Source organism: Triturus cristatus, chromosome 9 (genome assembly GCF_964204655.1).
Source record: "Triturus cristatus chromosome 9, aTriCri1.1, whole genome shotgun sequence".
Taxonomy (NCBI): domain Eukaryota; kingdom Metazoa; phylum Chordata; class Amphibia; order Caudata; family Salamandridae; genus Triturus; species Triturus cristatus.
In genome coordinates, this window is record NC_140592.1 from 383249378 (window position 1) to 383270064 (window position 20687).

Here is a 20687-nt window from a genome sequence, read left to right on the forward strand (position 1 = left end):
GGCTTCCACAGCATACTCTACTACAGCATGCCCTGCAGAGTGAGCAGTGCATGCGCGCTGCCTCTAGGCTTTACCTAAAAATAAGGACAATTTAGCCAGAAAGGCTGCAGTCCACATAGGGTGAAAATGTGTCACTGGTCCTTTAAGTAAGCACATTCAAACAGTATCCCATAATTCTCTGCCAGTGGCAATTCTGTATTTTTTATGAACGGAGACTTAAAATCCTGACAGAGCACTAGTATATTCTTTTTTCTTCCAACTGGGATGAGGGAGGGTTGCTTGTGATTTCAATTGACATTTCATTGTAGGAAAATGTGGACTACAGGTAAGGTGCCTAAGAGACACCGGACCTTGTTGAGCAGCAGCCCTAGAATCTGACACAAAACAATAGGACCTTGTGAATGTATGGACTAGTTTCCAGGTAGCTCCTTTGGAAATCCCTGCAATGGAGGTTTTCCTTAACCAAGCAATAGTTGTCACTTTACCTCTAGTAGAATGAGCTCTAGATTTGTATGTTAGAGTTGTATTTGCTTTTTCATAACAAAGAAGTAAGTACAATGAACGTTCCACCTAGAAATGGACTGTCTTGAGGTGGAAAAATCTATTCAAACAGGTCCAATGAATGTTTGGTCTTTCAAATACTTTCATACTTAGTAGATAGAATCCAAGCACTTTCCTAACAGCTTTGATCTGCAAAGATCTCTTAGCTATGGAGGAAGGATTTTGGAAAAAAGCTAGAAGTGAGGTGGGCTGATTAACCTGACAGTCTGACTCTACCTAGTAAAGCAAACTTATATGCCTCTTCATGACCACTTTTTTTTTGTTGGATGCAGTGTAGTATTCTTGGGAGAACAGGCTTGGGATATTGCTAACTGCTAAGGTACCAAGAAAGCAGTGCTCTGGGAGGTTCACTGTAAATAAGCCTTGTGGACAATGTCAAGAGGGAGGCCCATGAGTTTTGAAAGAACTACTTATTTTCCCAAGGATCAAAAGGGACGGTCTCATGACTGGTGAGAACCTTTTTTAATGCATTCTAGGAAGTACTTAATGACTAGGACTGAGAAGAAAGAGGTTTGTGAAGGCCATTTCCTGTAAGCAGCAATGACTGCAAGATGTACCTTTGGGGAAGGGAAACTGCAACCTCGATTTGAATAATTACAGCTGCTGCTGACATCTGATGGGATCAGTGCTCTTCTGTATGTATACCAGATGCAGAATCTCTTAACTTGAAGACAGAGGCATAGGATAGATGCTTGGCTTTTTTTGAAATGTTTATACAATCACAGGTCACATTCAGATATTCACATTGAATGAGTGCACAACCCAAGCAGCCAAGTTCAATGATAGAATGTCAGGGAGTACGATCTTGCCTGTGAGCTTGGAAGAAGATTTGGTCCGCACGGCAGCCTTATCTGTTTCTTCTCCTATAGTTGTAATATGTCAGTGAACTACCATTCCTCTGCCACTCCAGAGCTTTGATGATCATCCTGAATTTGGAATATGAAAGTTTGCTGTTCATTGGCTTTAAAAGGTGTTGATGGAAAGGCATAAGGAAGCTTTCCTGAATAGTCGATCAAAAGATAATTTTCTTTCGTTCCTGGTGGATTGTACCTGGAGACAAAGATATTTATACAAGGAAAAAAAACAATCACAGAACATATCCTGAAGGACTGTGTTGTTTAACATAAGGCGTAGTAGATATTTGTTTCAGAGATCTTCTACCTTGAATCTGACGATAGCACATATGGATTCTCCAACTCAGCAGAGAGGTGTCTGTGTCTATTGTCTGGCTTGGAATGTCTTAATGAGAGTATACACACTTCTTTAGGTTGCTCGATTAAAACCAGCACAGGAAGGATTGGATTGCTGCTAAAATTAGTGTCAATGTTACTTCCCATTAGCCTGATAATTGGCACCACTGATTCTCTCGCCCTGCTATAAAGGTCTCAAATGAAGATGAAAACAGGAAAACAGGAAAATGCATTCTTCCATGCAGTGCAGGACGGATGATGTCTGTCTGAGGGATGAGCTGTGTTTTGTAGATCACAGTACTTGAGGTGGTTAGATGATTGGCTGTCACCCAAAGGATCAAACGTGCACTTGAAATGTCTAAGGCAACCCCTAGCTAATGAAGGGACTGGACTGGATTTGTTATTGACTTGGAATGATAGACTTGTAGCTCCTGTGGTGAACAGTATGTCAAAATGATAGGGAGCCTGTTTAAGAATGGAAGCCATGATCAGCCAATTGCTGAGATATGGGTAAACAAACATTTGCTTTTAGAAACACATAGTCTTGGTCTAAAGTTATGTTTTTTTCCAGGAGGTATGCTGGAGCAGATTTAAGGAACAGTTTGATTGCAGGTACAAGTAGACCTGTTACCAAGCATAAGATTGGATTTGACAAACTTGTTTAGTGGACAGTTTTAAAGGATAATGAGATGGTAGTTGGTGGAGCAGGCATAGGATTGTTCAGTTTCATTTCGCCTTTGATAAGCACACCATGAAAGATGTTCATATCATTTATTAGAGAAGATTTTGCAGGATGAGATTCTGTGAGCATTGGTGAATCTCTCCTAATCGAACATGACAACATTTATGAAGAATATGTTGTCCTTGAAGCAACCGGGGGTACTATGTCATGGTGGAGGTGTGCAACCTCTTGTTGGAGTGGAGGCTGGTCTAGGTATATGGTCCCTTCTAGACATATGTATAAGAAGAATAAAGGGGTTTGGTGTAAGGAGCCTGCTTCAGTATTGTCTGTACATGAGAATCTGGTACTAAATTGCCCCCGCAGGGTATGTACAGTCATGAACAGTCCTTGAATGCTTTGACATCAATGAAGGTTTAGCTTTCTTCGGCTTTGACACTGAATAGGGTGATGGTAAACCAGTTTTTTGACAATGAGCAAGTAGCCAGAGTACCTGTACTCAATGTCATGGCCCTCAATGTTGAACAAATCTAGAGGTGCTTTTGATGGTGAGATCTCTTGCTGGAATTCCATCTGCTAGACAGAGACAAACGTAGGAGTTAAGGTGATTCTCAGATCTGCTAGAGAGTGATTTCTGGCATCTCTAGTATTCCTGCTTGCCATGTACCCAGAGTGATTGTCATAGTATTTACTTGCCAAGGTCAGTTATGTCAGTCGTGGCAGATGTGCACTGGTAAAACAAATAGTGATCTGACATGCAGAGAAAAAACTCCATTTGCATCTGTACCATTGTTTAAATTGTTTTTTTCTGAAACAAACTGAACTGCTGTTGTTTTTGGGTCCTACCAACACGCCATGGTTAGACGCTTCCGATGGGCTGACAGAGTAAGGGCTAATTTAGATGGGCAGACATACAGGTCAGTTTTCGCTGCCTGTCACTGCTAGGAAAACCCTGGAGGTAAGGGGCAGTAAAAACTGCAAAAAGCTCCCTTGGACATTGGATATAACTCCTATGGTGAATGGGCATTGTTTTTTCCATATTAAAAAACAAATTCCTGCTTTGACGTTTTGCTTTTGAAAGTAAAAAAACTGTAACTTTGCAGTACAGATTAGTTATGTTTGACAGAGCCATAGGGCAAAGTTAGAATGCATTGATAGAAAACGCCTTGACGGCGGCTCCATTCAATGCATTAAATGTCTGCCATCCCAATAGACATTTGTAAATTTGGCAGTCGGGGGCCTCTACCAGGGCTATGGACTTAAAAAACTCTGTTGCCATGGCGAAGGATGGCCTGACCGCCAACAAATAAATCAGGTCTTTAGAGTTCGAGATTTTGCTTTTACCAAATCACTGAAAGCAGATTCCATACGTTGACAGGGTTAATTCCACTGTGTGCATGTACATTGTGAAATGGCAAGACATAACTTCAGACTGGTGGATGCTTGATATAATTTTTCAGGGGCAGAATGATCTCCCCAAAATCCTCCTCAAACTCAGATCGATCGAGAATGTTTACTTGGTATATATAGCAAACACAAGGAGATGATGGACGGAGTGCTGAAACTTTTCAGACACCCCCAGTCACAGATCTGGGTTGAATCCATCATTGTTCTTTAGCTCACTTCGCCAACCCACTTCAGACCCAGCCATATTCAAATCAGTCTTGATCCTGTTCCTCATGAGAACAATCTAGCCAGAACTGCCAAGCCAGGTCTTCCCTGAACCAGAAACAAGCATCCTGGGACCGGTATGGGGGTAACACCCATCATCAGCCAGACTAGCTTGAATCCAGTGGCAAAGTGAGCAAGGGACCCACGTCTGGGCATACCCTGCCACCTTAGGGAGAACAAAGCAAACACAAGGAGATGATGGACGGAGCGCTGAAACTTTTCAGACACTCACCCCCAGTCACAGATCTGGGTTGAATCCACATCGTCTTTAGCTCACTTCGCCTACCCAGTTCAGACCCAGCCATATGCAGATCAGTCTTGATCCTGTTCCTCATGGGAACAATCCAGCCGGCACTGCCAAGCCAGGTCTTCCCACCCTCTCTGGGATTTAGTTGCTCAAGTCCTCCAAGGTGTTTTGAATGACCTTGGCCCTGTCCCAATTCAAGCCATACAGGACAGCCGCAATGTTGTCAAATTTACAATTTGTTGTGGCCTGGACCACATGTATTCCATTGGGTGAGCCATTGGCACTAGTGTTGCCGTTCATCTCCATGTTTGGTTCTGGTCAACAGGTTTTTCGAGCGATGTCCAGTCGTCCCTTATGGGCATACCCTTTGACAGGACTCATCTTTTTGGGCACAAGGCAGATTCCTCTCTAGGACGCTTCAAAGAGAGCAGGGCCACAGGGCGTTCCCTGGTTTTATCTGCTTGCCTCACCATCAACCATATTGTTCCTTTTGCGGTGTCAGTAGAGATACCCCATACTGACAGCCACTTCAGCCTCAGAAGGTGCCTAGCAGTTTTGTGGGTGAGGCCATGGCAACCACCGACACCCGCGATTAAGACAGTGTGCCTGTCAGTCTATTGTCCCCTGCAGCAACACCTGCCAAACCCTTTTAGCGTGCTCTTAGTGGACCACAGCTGGCCCAGGAATGCCTGATTGGAGGACCATGTGTCCGTCTTATAGCAGGGAGTGCAAGCCTTTATGGCCAAAGGTGCTATTGAGAGGTTGTTTGTGTAGGAAAGTAGGATCTTTCTGACATAGACACCCCCACTTTTTGCCTGGTGTCAGTGTGTTTTAATTGTAGTTTGCTTGGACCATGCAAACCTGTACGCCAGTGGCAGTGCTCTCTCGTCTAAATTTGCTGGTAAGTACTTTATAAATCCCATAATTGGCATACTGGGGTACCACTATAAGTTTCCAGTATATGGTACTGAGGTACCTAGGGCATTGGTACATCAGGGGTCTACCATGGGCTGCAGCATGTATTGTGTCACCCATGAGAGTCCATGCAAGCTGTGTCTGCAGCTGCAGAGCTGCTATCGCAGTCTGCGTGAAATGGTGCATGCACCTTACAGTTTAGATATAAGGTTTTCCCTATATTCCTGTCACAGCACTTTAAACCTATAAGTCACCCCTAAGGTAGGCCCTTCAGTCCAAGGGCAGCGTGCATGGTTCTAAGTGTGTGGGTACCCCTGCACGAGCAAAGGTACCCCTACAAACCCCGGACTCCATTCTCTGGCTTTGTAAGTGCGGGGCAGTCATTCTGAAGTATGTAGTGGACACTCGCAAGTTAAGATGTCCAACTACATAATTGCTGCTCCGAACCTGGTCGTGTTTGGTATTAAGCATTTTAGAATCATGCAACAACACCGACTCCAGTGTTAATTGCATGATACCATGTACTGGGGGGCTTCTTAGAGGACCCCCCAATACCTACCTGTGTAGCCTCACAGCCTGCCAGCTAGTGCTGCTGCCGACTCCAGAGACTCCTCTGCCCCCCTGCTGATAAGTTTAACTCGGGCAGGGGAAGCTGAACAAAGGATTTACTGTGAAGGAGAGGTGTATTTCCTGCGAAGGAGAGGTGTGACCATCTCTCCTTTAGAATTAGGTAGGGTAGGGGCGCTTCCGAGCGCCACCAGACTGCATTGAAGGGCACATTTGGTCCTCTCTTTGCATTAACCAGTTTTGCCCAGTTGAGAGCTCCTGCTCTGGTGCAAAACTACACAAAGGTCAGGGGAGTGTCTACCCCATCAACTCCTCCCTAGGGAGGTGCCCAGAGCGCCTCCAGGTGCCCACTTGATTTTGCCATCTTGAATTTCGGCCCCTGGGAGCATCGACTGGCTAGGCGAGCTGAGTAGCATCCTTGACTTCCCCTGATAGGTGGGTCACCGCAGAAAATGTCCTTCCCCCTTTTAGTGTTACTTAAGGGCTCCTGTGAGGGTGGGTCCTTAGATTCGTCCTGGACTTCGTCAAGATTCAATAAGACCTGTCTGAAGACACTTCTGCTGTTGGACACTGGAACTTTGCTGCTGGATCAAGCCAGGACCGAAAACAAGACTGCTCTTGGTAGGAAGTTTCTGCTGCAACTTTGGCTCCGTGCTCTTCCATGTTTCTGCAACTCAGTGGCCGTGCATCCTCCGAGCCAGCAAGGACTGCATACATCCAATCAAGAAGGAATCTCTATTGGAGTGAAGGATTCACTTCCCTGCATCCGCAGGCAACTTAATGTCGACGACCAGTTTGCTGATCCTGCTGTCCCACTGACATCCCCCGGCTATGCAACACAGGTGGTGGTTTATTGGTTCCCCAGAGGCCGGACCAGTCTGCCCTTCAACTTGGGATACTGCTATCCCTCTCCAACCAACCTGAACTGCATTCCTGTGCACCGCGTCTGTCTGCTGTTGCCAAGGCTTGTTAACTCCTCACTGAAGATCTTCAAGCTCCAAGAAGCCCTAGACTCAAGCATCACACAGCTCCAAGAATGACGTCCTGCCTGTATCCTCTGCACCGTGGGCCTCCTTCGTCTGTGTGCTGCTGAGGCTTCCCTGCGACTCTCTGTGCCTGCTACCAGAGGATCCTTGAGGGGGGGTTCCAGCAATTCCTGCTGGCTCTCCTGCCTGTTGAGGGCCGGCCCTGGCATACCCTTGTTGGGTTAGTCCTACAGACCTTGCTGGTCTGCAACCAAGCATATTGTTCTTCAAAATGACTGTTGCGGTTGCCAAGGCTTGTTGGTGGTCCTGCCGGCTACTCACCCTCCTGCAGTCTTCAACCGTCATGGGACAGCTCCTGGACAGCTCCTGGGCTCCTGCATCGTTACCTGGACTCGCAGCTGCTTCATCAACACCGTTGTGCAACAACAAGTACCTCCAGCAAGGGATGGCATTGTGCTCCTGCTTTGAGGTACTTCTCGTCCAGAATCCAAGTTTGGGTTCCACCGTCCTGTTCCATGAGTTGCTGTAGCCGACGGACTTCCAAGATCCTCCATTGGCTTCAACGGGTGGTTCCGACACCACTTCGCACCTATGCTCCTGGGCTCCCTGGTGTAGGCATCCTGGTTTCCTGGGTATCCACGGGTGGGGTTGTTCTCCAACCTTCCCTGATCCATTTGGTGTCCTCTGGGTTCTTTGGGATGGGTCCTGAAACAAGAAAATACCAATCACGACTTACCCTGTGCTATTCTATGGACATTTGACCCGGTGTAACTATTCTGCACCCGTGCGCCTCAGGGTCCCTAGCTACTCACCTCTGGTGATTCCATGTTACCCCCGGGCTTTTCCATTCTTGAGTATCAGGCTCGTTTTGGTACTTAACGCACATACCGCTTTCTTAGTATATGGGTTACTGCCCCCCACCCCCCCATATAGGGGCCCATGTGTTTTTCTATGTTACTTACCTGTTTTTGAAGTATCTCTTGTGTTTATTTGATATCTCCGGGTAGGAGATATACACAATTAATTCTTAGTGTTGTGATAATAAATACTAAATTATTTTTATAAATACTTGTGTGGTTCTTTCTTGTGTGAAGGCTGACTGACTGACTTTTGTGGTAAATGCACCGCTTTACACCCTCCTGGATAAGCCTTAGCTGCTTTCCACAGCTATCCCGAAAGAGCTTTGGTTATCAGGGTCCTAAACACTATCACTAAGGGTTGCCTGGACTCAGTGCACATTGCTTCACCATAGGTGGACACTATATACTGAGCCAACCTCTTATAGCCTGCATCAGAAACAGGTTGTGGTGGTTATTCCTGCTACTTTCTGGTGCCTAAGAAGGAGGGAGGCCTTTGTCCCATTGTAGACTTGTGTCCTCACAACGTCTTTCTCCAGAAGGACAAATTCAAAATGCTTATCCTGGCCCAGGTCTTGTTTGCCCTCAACCCTGGAGACTAGATGATGGTGTTAAATCTGCAGGAGGCCTATTTCCATACACCCGTCCTGCAGGCCCATCAACGCTACCTGCAGTGCATTGTGGGACAGCAGCATTTTCTGTTTGGTGTGCTCCCCTTTGGTCTCACCAGTGCCCCTTGGAGGTTTTTTTAAAGTGATTGCGGCGGTTGCAGCACACCTTCGGAGTTCAAGGATCTCAGTCTTACCATATCTCAATGACTTATTGTGTAAGGCAAGCTCACCCAAAGCTGTCATAAACCACCTCAAGACAACGGCAAACCTCCTGTCATCTTTAAGATTTACTATGAACGTGTTGGAGGAGCACCTGACTCCTCAGACACTCCCCTTCATTGTATCTATTCTGGACACGGTTCAGCTTCGTGCCTTTCCCCTTTCTCTGCAGTGGGATTTGAGGTCTCAGTGGGCTCCGCACCAAGTGGATTTCTGCAACCGCATCCTGAGTAAGATGAGACTGCAAAAGATATGCAGTGGTAGTTACTAGACAGCATTTGGGTCAGCAGCAGACCCGTCTCCCTACCCCAGTCAGAGCTGACAGTGGTGACTGATGTGTCACTTCTGGGCTGGAGCGGCCACCTAGGGGAGGTGGGGATCGGAGGCCTCTGGTCTCTGGTGGAGTCCCGACTCCATTTCATCCTTCTGGAGCTGAAGGCCATCCGCTTGACATTGAAAACCTTCCTTCCATTCTGAAAGGGGAGACTGGTACAGGTGCCTATGCACAACACCACTGCCATGTGGTATTGCAACACACAGGGTGTGGAGGGGGTCATGAGCATTGTGCCAGGAGGCGCTACGCCTCTGGAAATGGCTGGACCACCAAGTCATTTTCCTGGTGGTGAAGCACATGGTAAGATCTTTAAATGCCAGAGACGACTAACGCAACTGTCGACACCTATGGGCGATCATGGGTGGCAGTTACACTCAGAGGTGGCGCAAGGCCTGCTCCGTCAATGTGGAGTCCTTAGCTCCCTCTCCTCGTCACTGCCGAGAATGCGCACTGTCAGCAGTTCTGTGCATTGGAGTTTCCAAGGTGTTTCTCGCTAGGAAAAGCTTGTCTGCTCAGGTGGGACTTCTGTATGCCTTTCCACTAATATCTCTTTTGCCCCAAGTTCAGAAGAAGGTCAGGACTGACTGAGGCCAATTCTTCGTAGTGGCCTTGGATTGAGCACGGAGAGTATGGTATTGAGAGCTCCTGGGCTTGAGCTTTGTCTGCCCCTTCCTCCGGAGAAAGTTGATTTTATCTTGGCAGCCAGGCGACCAATGCCGAAGACAATAAACGTCTGTCGTTGGGACAAATTTGTGGTTTGGTGCAGCACATGGAAAATGGACCCCGTCCAGGCAAAGTTATTAGATTCTGTTGTTTCTGTTATGTCTAGCTTGGTAAGACTTTGCTCTGGACATAGTTATCTGTTATGTCTAGCATGGCAAGGCTTTGCTCTAGGCATGGTTAAAGGGTACCTTTCAGCTCTTTCGGCCTTTTTATGGTTTCTGGACCAGCCCTGATTATTTCAGTTTCCTGTTGTAATGCGTTTTTGAAAAGTTTACAGTATCTGTATCCAACCTCTCCTTTTACTTTGACACAGTGGGACCTTCATTTGGTCCTCACATATTTGATGTGCACTCTCGTTATCCGATTCACAGCTGTCTCTTGCAGCTTTTCATCCTCAAGACAGTGTTTCTCGTCACTTAACATCAGCGCAGCGCATGAATGTGCTTCAGGCTATCTATGCTAACCTGCCATTTACCACTTTCTTCACTGACAGACTAGTTTTGCGGATGCGAGCATCAAACTTACCTCAAGTTGTGATGTAGTTTCATGACGGTCAACATATCACCCTACTGGTGTTCTTTTCTCCATCTCACCCATCAAAGGATGAGGAGGGAGTCCACCATTTGGGCATCAACAGAGTACTGAGGCTTTTATATCGATCCTACCAGAGTACACTGGTTGGACGATCTCCTCTTTATGGGGTTCAAAGTAGTGAAAAAAGGTAAGGGTGTGCCCAAAAGGACCGTATCCTGCCATATTGTTCTCTGCATTAAGTTCTGCTACATAAAGGCCAAAAGTGTTGATTACAAAATGTATACCTGATAATGGTTGCTTTTGTGTTCTAAAGGAAACCATGTACATATGTCACAAAATATGTCACCTTCTTTATAGGTTCCTTATACTTTCACTGGGACACCTTTCACCAATGTGTTTGATTTTTATTGATAGTTAGAAATACTAAATCTGTAATGTCATGTTATTTCAGCTCATTATATAAACAAAATTGCTCACCGCAGTTGACTTCTTTTGGTGTGTTTGGCCGCTCTCTCTCAGACATCAACCTTAACCTTGACCATTGCCATTGTGCAGTCCTTCCTATTACTATAAAGAAGTTATTAGTCCGCAGGAGCCACTGTTTCTGTGCCAAAAAGCAGCCTCTGGAAGCTCATTTCATCAGGACAAAGCTGCTACCAGTGCATTAGCACATGGAGTTCCTTTTCTGAACATGTGCCAGGTGGCTATGTGGGTATCACTCCATTTGTTGAAAAGCACTACTGTCTGGACAGCTAGGTTCGCCGAGAGAGGTATTTTGCTAGCTCAGTCCTTCAGGACTTCCTGGTTTGAGTCTTATCACAGAACAACCTCCAGATAGGTGTTGCTTTGGTAGCAATTGAAAAGGTGAGAAACCTGCAGTTAGAATTTCCTATCAGAAGAACAAGTTACTTACCTTCCATAGAGCTCTTTCTGGTAGAGACTCATTCTAGCTCCGATTCGTCACAGACCCTACCTTCCTCACCGTTCTTTGATTTGGACTCTATCCATTACTAAAATCCCTAGTCTAGGAATCTGCACACTGGCCAAAGCCAATTTGCTGTGGGGCTCTGTGTCTCTGGGTGCTATGAAATCAACTGACTTTGGAGTGCAGAAGTGGATCCAATATAGGCACCACACATCATTATGGAGTGGAATGGTGTCAGTGGGAGCTGCATGATGCCACCTACTGGTACACAGAGATACTGCTGAAAAGTTTCAGGATCCAGTCTGACGCTTGGGGAATTTTCAAAAGGAGAGAGCTCTGCAGGCAGATAAAGTCTCTACAAGAAAGATCTTTACAAAAGGTATGCAACTTGTTCATAATTTCCAGATGTATTAATTGATATAGACCATATATTGAATATGAACTATGTCATTGTCTTAGATTACTCCTTATTGTTAACATTTTGATATATGATAATTTGCAAGACGCTATCACTTGTGAAGCACATGGGTGAAGCTGTTCTTCAAACATATCATTTTTCATTTATTCGCATAAATGAAACTTGGTAGCATAAAAATGTGTTGTTTTAGTTTTTTAAGTTTTTATAAAAATCAGTTTATTGTTTATAGCAAACAAACAAACAAAAAGACGTTGACACTAGTCCAATCATCCCCCAAGCCTCCCTGCACATTAAATTATATCCAACCAGTTCTCCATATGGCGTCTTCCAGCAGCTAGGTGAACCTGCTGCCGCCCACTGTGCTGTTGCGGCTAGTGTTCCTCTACATATACTTGTTTAAGACACACCAGCATTCCCTACGCTCTCCATTAAGGCGTTTCTTCATTCCACCATTATCAGGTGTGCTATGGGTTCGCCAGGTTCCCAGTCCCCAGATTTTCTCAAATTTTCGTGGTCACCCTCTCTCTTTGTAAACCTCCCTTTCCATCTGTTTACAGTGCGTTTTAGTTCTTTATAAAATGTAATCAGAAAAGTATGCATTGTGATCCTTAGCTTACTTATTTTACAAAAACGAAAGCATAGTGTCTGTGTCCCAGTGGAAGCTGCAGAAAGTAAACAGTGCCAATCAAGACACTGTTTACCTGCCATTCTTGCACTGGAAAGAGGTTGGGGTGTAATACTTTCCCTGAATTGTAGAGAGCAAGCAAAGCGACTGAACTCAACCTCTTCTATGGAGAGTTTGGGAGGGGAGGTTTCTCCCCATGGAATTTCTTTTTAAAAATGGACTCAACTAGTGCATTTTAAAGTGCAATTTACCAAACACTAGTGCCTTGGCAGTCAGGTCCGTTGTGATGGGCACTTTGCCAGTTCGGTCCTTTAGGACGTTTTGGTCTGAGCCAGTTAGCAGGCCCACCTCCAGGGACGTATTACTTTTGTATCTCTTCTAAGGTAAGGAATGTGCAGCTAGATGTCTATCAGATGAACAAGTTACTTACCTTCGGTAAAGTCTTATTTAGTAAAGAGATTATCTAGCCACAGATTCCTTACTGACCCTCTTATCCTCCCTGTTCTGCTAATTGGAATTTCTACCTCAAAAAGTTCCTTGTAGCCCTTAGAATCTGAACACTGGTATCTGATAAATTCTTCTAGCCGCAGATTCCTGACCTTTGAATTTCCCCACGCATCAGACTGGATCCGGAAGATTTTTCGTGAGCAGTACCTGTGCGCCCTGGTAGGTGGTATCGATCGACATTGCATGCGTTGTCTGCACCAGATGTGACTTCCCGGTACCCATATAGGCGCCACCTAGGCATGCTGACGTCACTTCTTTTCTTTCCTTGCAAGCCAATGCTGACCCAGAGAAGAGCTAGCCCTCAGTAATTTTTTGACTGGATTTTTTTGATGTTTTTTTGAGTGTTTTTGAGGTTTTTTCTCCTGGTGTAATTCGGATGTCATGTCGGAAGACAGGATTCAAGCCCTGCTCAGCCTGTCATTGATCAATGTCGGTGACGGACCCGCACCTTGTCTGTCTGTGGTGTTTGGAATTCGACCACGAACCAAAGTCTTGCTCCGATTGACGCACTATCAATCTTAAAGCTATGAGGGAGCGGTCCCTAATGCTAATGGCAGCCCAGCGTGCAAATTGAGATCCCAGTTGAGTGGAAAGTCCTGGGAGTGATTGTGGAGCACAAAGTCATCATCGTCCCTCTCAAAGTCCTCGGGGCACTCGGATAAGTTGAAGCACAAGAAGAAGTTGAAGTGGTCTTTGATTTTTCCTCATCCATCGGCCAATAAGACGAGGGTGCATTGGCATTTGAGGCCTGCTTTCGCTGAGCCTGTACCTGGGCCGACTCGGTGCCTCCCTGATTTTTCGGGAGCCGGAGCGCCCTAAACCTAGCTTAAAGAATTCTATAACACCATGTGCCTCATATTTCGGCACCCCTGACCCCTCCAGTGCACCTTCGGGCCCCTCGGGGGACTGCATCTTGTTCCACGCCGGTGGCTCTGACCCCAGTTCCAGTGGACCCCCATGGATCCATCCCCGGATCCGGACCGATACCGGCCGTACCATCTCAACCTTCCCAGTGCCGGTCCCGAAGCTCCAGGCGCCGACGGTGCCATCTCCATTGTCATCCCTCACTCTGACACGGAGCTGAAGGGGCACTGAAAGGTATTCAAGGGTAAGGAATCTGTAGCTAGATATAGTCTCTACCAGATAAGGCTTTACCGAAGGTAAGTAACTTGTTCAATTCAGCCTTTTGCCGTTGGTTCCATGCTTCTGGCGCGGAAATAGTCACGAAAGAAACCCACGTTAGCAACCTGGGGTGACACCTATATAGGCACTACACATGTCACATGCGGCGAAGATAACACTTATGATGCTAACGCATTGTTGGTCGATGCCACCTACAGGCCCGTAGGGGTACTGCTCAAGATTTTCCAGATCAAGTCTGATGCCTGAGGGATATTCTAAGGTAGGAAATCTGCGGCTAGATAGAGTCTCTACCACATAAGGCATTACCAAAGGTAAGTAACTTGTCCTTTTATCACACTAATAGTAAATAATAAGATATTAATAGGACATTAGGATATTATTCACTAATATTGTGTTATAAAAAGGGCACAGAACAAGGAGAGTAAAGCGTGTATACCCATAAGGGCAATCCCCCCCTGTGTACTTATCACTGATTCTACCACGTCAGGTGCCAGGAATCGCAAATGTAGTGACAGGGGTAGAATGGGGCAGGGTAGGGGTTGCAGTTGTGGCCTTTAATTGGTGTCTATGGTAACCAGTTTAGTAATCTGGTACCAGGAATGATGATGTTTTTTTTTACTTTGGCCTTGGTGCTTGATTTTGAACTCTTTGTGGTTAATCTAGCAGGCTCATATGGAGACGAGTAAAAATGCTGCTGCAATAATCCAGGGGAGAAAGGCCCGTTGGAAAGAACAGCAACATCTTTTATGGATTTGAAGGAAGTAGAGAATTACCTGGAGCATATCCTTTCTGGTTCCTACAACATTGACGCCGTAGGAGGATGTCAGTCCTTTTGTTCTGTACAACTCCGAACTGAATCAGTCTCCGCCGAAGCCACATTTTGGCCCAGTTCTGATGCGCCTGGCCCCAATACATTCTTACTCTGACAAAGCAGTAGCCTTGCCAAGGAGCCGCCCACCAGTGTTCCACCAGTTTTTCAGATTAGGCTCTGATCAGAGCCAACCACCTTCTGGTGATAATAATGATGAGTTGACCCCTCATTATGATGATGACAGTTTTTATGTGGACTTTTAAGAGGCCAGTGGACTGGATAGTGCCATTGACAAGGAGTTGGTTTCACCCCCTGGCCCTTTCACTGAGAAATGCCTTTATTCACCATGGTCACCTGACAGGCGGCAGAAATTTTGGATCTACAGTACCATCCATCATGTTGAAAACTAACATACTCACAGAGGTGTTAAACCATTGACAGTCCTTAACAGAACCCTTACTGCTCGTCAGTGAGGCTCCAAGAGACACCTTAATGGGCACTAGGAACAAACCCTGCTCCTGCCCACCAGGTGGCACATCATCACAGACTTGTTCTGGGTGATCCTCCTTTTCTTACACAGTATCCTCCCGAAAGCAAGAGCTAACCCCAGAGAGAGAGTTGACCCCAAATCTTTTCCTTCTAGCCTCCAACCTACCAAGGACAGAGGCCTTCATCCCATTCTAGACCTTTGATCCTACAGAAGGAAAAGATGCTCACACTGGCCTAGGTTTTGTCTGAGCTGAATCCTGGAGAGTGGATGGTGGCGTTGGACTGGCAGGACGCCTATTTCCATATCCCCGTCCAGCTGGCCTTCATATGGTACATGCAGATCCAAGGAGGGCACAAACATTTTCAGTTTGCCATGGTCCCTTTTAGTTTCATCAGTGGCCCTCAGGAGTACACAATGGTAATAGCGATGGTTGCTGCCCATCATCAGAAACTGGGGAGTATCAGTCTTACCCTACCTCAATGAAGGGCTGTTATGGGGGGGGCTCGCCAGAGTCAGTCATGGACCACCTTCAGACAGTGGCAAATATCCTTACATCGCTGAGGTTCACGATAAACCTGCCACAGTCACAACTGACTCCATCTCAGACGCTCCCTTTCGTCAGACCCATCATGGATACAGTGCGCGTCTGGGCCGTCCGTCCAGATCACAGAGTCCAGGACATTTTGGCTTTGTTCCTCATGTTTCAGTCTCTATCCTGGTTCTCATTGAGGATGGCTCTATGGATTCTCGGTCTGCTGGCATCCTGTATCCTGCTCGTCGACCATGCCAGATGGCAAATGTGAGCTTTGTAGTGGGACCTGAAGTTTCAGTGCACCTAGCACAAGGGGAACCTGTCAGATTCCATTCAGGTTTTGGTGTAGACTGCAAAAGATCTGCAGTGGTGCCTTCTCGATTGCAGTTGGACCAACGACTGACCCGTCTCCCTACCCCACCCAGAGCTGACAGTAGTGATGGATGTGTTGCTGGGCTGTAGAGTTTATCTGGGAGAGGTTGAGATCAGTGGACTCTCGTCTCAATTGGAAATGCGCCCCCACATTATCTTGCTGGAGTTTCAAGCCATTCGCTTTGTTTTGAAGGCCCTCCTACTGTCCATTAAGAGTTGACTTGGTCAAATCCTCACAAAAACACCACCACTATGTGGTATTGTCAGGGGATGCTCTGACGATTCAGCCAGTTCCAAAGGTGCATGACTTCATGTCACAGAGCCCAAGACCCACCCTGTATACTGCTTGTTATAATACCACATAGTGGTGGTGTTTTCGTGAGGACCTGAGCCTGCCAACTCTTAATGGCCATACGGAAGGCCTTCAAAACCAAGTGAATGCCTCAAAACTCCAGCAAGCTAATTTGGGAGCACCTGCCGGGATCTTTAAACGGAAGAGCGGACAAACTCAGCCAGCGATGCCTAGCAGTTCATGAATGGTAGCTACACTAAGAAGTAGTGAAAACCCTGGTTCGAACTCTTCACCACCTTCGAAAATGTGCATTATCAACAAACAAAATTCCAAAAAAGGCTCTGCCTTGGAGATGCATTCCATTTAGAGTGGATTACTGGACTCCTATATGCCTTCCCGTTACTACCTCTCCTGCCCCGAGTTCTGAAGATCAGAAACGACCAGTCCCAAGTCATCCTAGTGGCTCCGAGTTTGACTAGGAGAGTGTCAGCGTTGGGCATTTGCGCCTGTCCTTTGATCAGGCAGCCACTTCAGGAGGATCTCTTGTTGCAGCAGCATGGCAGGTCCTTGCTCCTGGGCCTGTGCAATCTGCACCCCAATGAGTGGCGATTGAGCTGTGGCAATTGACTGCTTTCGATCTACCTCCTGAAGTAGTAGATGTCATCTTGGCTGCCAGGGGACCATCTACAAAATCTGTTTATGCTGGATGATGGTACAACCTTTTGGCTTGATGTGGTATCCGTAACAGGGACCCTTTTATGCCAAATTGTTGGATGTGTTACTGTTTGTTTGGCCTTTGGCCCAGCAAGGACTTGCAGTGGACACTGTTATATGTTACCAGTCAGCGCTTTCAGTTTTTACCTTGACAGTTTCTGAGAGAAGGGCATTTTGGCCATTCAGTCCTGAAGGACTTTTTGGACTAAGTTATTCCACAGACCCACAACTGGGGTGGTATCTATTCTAAAGGTGAGCATACTGTGGTTAAAAGACTCTATTAAAGGAACAAGGTACTTACATTCAGCAACACTTTTTCTGGTAGATATTCTAATAGCAGTTTCCTCACCTCCATCCCAGCTCCCCGTTCTGTAGAATGGACTCATCTCCATCTAAAAGGGTCCCAATTTAGAGATCTGTACACTGATATGAAGAATTGGTCTTTGGGCTCTGCGTCTAAAGGCATAGAGTGCTAGAAAGAAACTGACACAAGGTAAAAAATGTGTCAATATGATCATAGCAAAGATATGTGAGAGCCGACAAAATGATGACATCTGGAAAAATGTCTGACCTATATCTGCCAATTATATCATGGGCATCTATGTTCTGAACATTCAGTGCATCTCACTGTTCACAAAATATGTGAACCAATAGCAAAGAAGATTGAATTCTTTTTTTAATTTTTATTCTTCATTACGCACATGTTATTGCTGTCACTTAATGTAAATGTTATACAACCCTACCCAAAGTGCCCTCTTGCAATTTTGGTTGCAGTTGTTAGTGAAGATGTTTTTTTACAAGAATTAGGGAAGTATGAAGTATATATTTAAATGTCTGTTTTGTATTGGTTTATGAGCACTGCTCATGATAAAAAATATTTATGACTGTTAAAAACACGGGGTTATAAAAGGTTTGGAACTAGAAAGGTAAAATGTTGGTGGGGAATTGTAATGGCCACCAAATGAAAATGAGGCAGGAGAAACGGTAAAAGACACAGGCAAAGTAAAAGGAAATTATGGGAAAAAACCAAGGTAAATTGTAAAAGGAACAAAAGTGAAAAAAAGATAGAGCCAAAATGTGAAACAAGATGAAAAACAGACAAGTAGAAAAACAGCAAATGAAATATCAACATATATAGACTTGCCTTGCAGCTACTTGTGTTTTTTCAGAGGCATGACTTTGTTCTTCTCACATACTCTCTTTTCTTCCAGGGAATGTGGTTAATGGAACCATTGCCAGACAAATGGTGGACATGCTGGTGGAGTCCTCCAGTAATGTGGAGATGATTCTTAAGTTCTTTGATATGTTTCTGAAACTGAAGGATATTGTGGCTTCTGATGCTTTTCGCGACTATGTCACTGACCCCAGGGGCCTTATTTCCAAGAAGGATTTCCAGAAGGCCATGGACAGCCAGAAGCAGTACTCACCTTCTGAGATTCAATTTCTTCTGTCGTGCTCCGAGGCAGATGAAAATGAGATGATCAACTATGAAGAATTTGCCAACCGCTTCCAAGAGCCTGCAAAGGACATTGGATTTAATGTTGCTGTTCTATTAACTAACCTTTCAGAACATGTTCCCCATGACAACAGACTAAAGAACTTTTTGGAGCTGGCAGACAACATCATCAGCTACTTCAAACCATATCTTGGCCGAATTGAAATTATGGGTGCAAGCAAAAGAATTGAACGTATCTATTTTGAAATTAGCGAAACCAACAAGGCCCAGTGGGAGATGCCCCAGGTGAAAGAATCCAAGAGGCAGTTCATCTTTGACGTGGTCAATGAGGGTGGAGAGTCAGAGAAGATGGAGCTCTTTGTAAACTTCTGTGAGGATACCATATTTGAGATGCAGATCGCAGCTCAGATCTCAGAGGTTGAGGAGGAGAAGGAAGAGGAGGATGATGATGAAGGCGAGTCCACGGAGGGGGCCGAGGCTGAGTCAGAAGCAGCACTAACTGAGTCATCCTCAGCCTTTGGCGAGTTCATGGATAATGTGGTCAACTTTTTCAAGATGTTCACCTACAAAAACCTACGAAAGCAGTACCGGAAGGTTAAAAAGATGACCCTGAAAGAGATTGTGATGGCAGTGGCATCCTTCCTCTGGACTGTGTTCATTGGAATCCTACACTTCATTTACAGTGTCTGTAAGGGCTTCTTCCTGATCTTATGGCACACTCTGTTTGGAGGTAGCTTGGTGGAAGGGGCCAAGAAGATCACAGTGACAGAAATTCTGGCTAGCATGCCTGACCCGACACAGGATGAGGTTCATGGCGATGGGCCACCAGTCACCGACAGTGCTGAGGTCCAGGAGGCTGGAGATGAAACTGATTTTGTCGATGCAATAAAAGAAGAGGTGCAAGAGGAGGACACTGAAATGTTTGGCATGGATCTAAAGAAGGATGGGAGCCATTATAAGCTGAGCTCTCCCGACGCACCTGGTGGCCTTGGAGACATTGGCGAGTCTGCACCTGTGGAGCCTCCAACTCCAGAAGGGACACCCATTATCAAGAGGAAGTTAGGTGTAAGTTAACTCAAGATATCTATTGCTTGGTGCAGTGGCACAAATTTCCTGACAGCTAGTGTTGTTACCAGTATTGCTTAAAGTGGCGTGCTTCCACTGTCTCACAAATATGCAGGCCTGACTCGAGCTCTCATGGTGCCCTGGTGACTTCTTGTCGCTGTCAGTGCAGAATCTTCTGCCTACCCACCATACTTGCAAAACTACACTCATTCAGATGTAGCGCTGCATAATTATAAAACAGCAACTGGCCAATAATGTTTTCTCATGGGTTAAGTAATTGGCAAATGCCCCTTAGTAATACTAAAACCTGTAATTGTGTTTTGGCGGTGTACTCTGATACTTTATCTTCCACTGCTTTTGCAGTGTGCCAATTTTGATACCTCTTTTAAAAATGGTCTGCATTCTAGGAGACTGATTATTTTTGGTGTCCCAAACTAAGCTTGGTAAAAGTTTGCTTCAGCTTTGTTTTGTTTGCATGTACACATTTCCCCTATTTAACACTGCTGTAATTTCAAAAGTATTTCCCAGAAATAGAAGCAAGTTATAATATTCCATAAGAGATGCATTAATACTCTCAAATTTGCTCTCATGAGGACGGGAGATGGTGATCCAATGGTACGTTATTAATTATGAACAATATTGAAAGGATTTCTGCAGGATTTCTTCCCAGTATCATGAACATTGCTATGTATTCTGGGAATATCTCTTTGAATAAATATTGTGTTTAATGTTGCTAGTATTTTTTAGATAATTTAAGAAATAAGTGGAATTATTTGTTAGATTACACAGTGATGTGAAAAAAGTACCTCCCGCTTACAAACATGTTTTAATGGTTTGTAAAGGGTATCACATGGAAGGAGTTCTCCAGTTGTAATTTAGGTGATTTAACCAGCCAGTATTCCTAAAAAAACAACACTGCTCCTGTTATTGAAAATAATTTCTTTGTAAGATTAATTCTTCACCAGTATTTCCACTTGCAGTACTGCAATTATGCGTTACTGGCCCTGGTATGCGACTGCTGTGTGGAAACATATTTCCAGGGGTACTGAATGCAAGACTGGAAAAATACAGTTACCAGAAAAGCTGTCTTTGAGCTACAACACATATATCATCTGAGGAGAATATTCCATTGGGTGGTAAAAATACAAAGATAAAAAACCTTTTTGTAAAATCTTTTGTGGCTCCTAAATTCCACAGTTTTGCCCAGTACCTATTTAGTGCAATGAGGAAATGCTAGTAGTAA

At 45.3% G+C, this 20687-nt stretch overlaps 1 protein-coding gene across 5 annotated transcripts in view; it reads left to right on the forward strand.

Annotated features, from left to right (window-relative positions):
* RYR1 (ryanodine receptor 1) overlaps positions 1-20687 on the forward strand; it is a 1245571-nt gene that overhangs the window by 1084333 nt on the left and 140551 nt on the right. For all 5 annotated transcript variants that reach the window (XM_085625233.1, XM_085625235.1, XM_085625236.1 and 2 more), the window contains one exon: positions 18135-19444. In XM_085625233.1, coding sequence (XP_085481359.1) covers positions 18135-19444 — 1310 coding nt within the window. The remainder of the gene's footprint in view (positions 1-18134; positions 19445-20687) is intronic.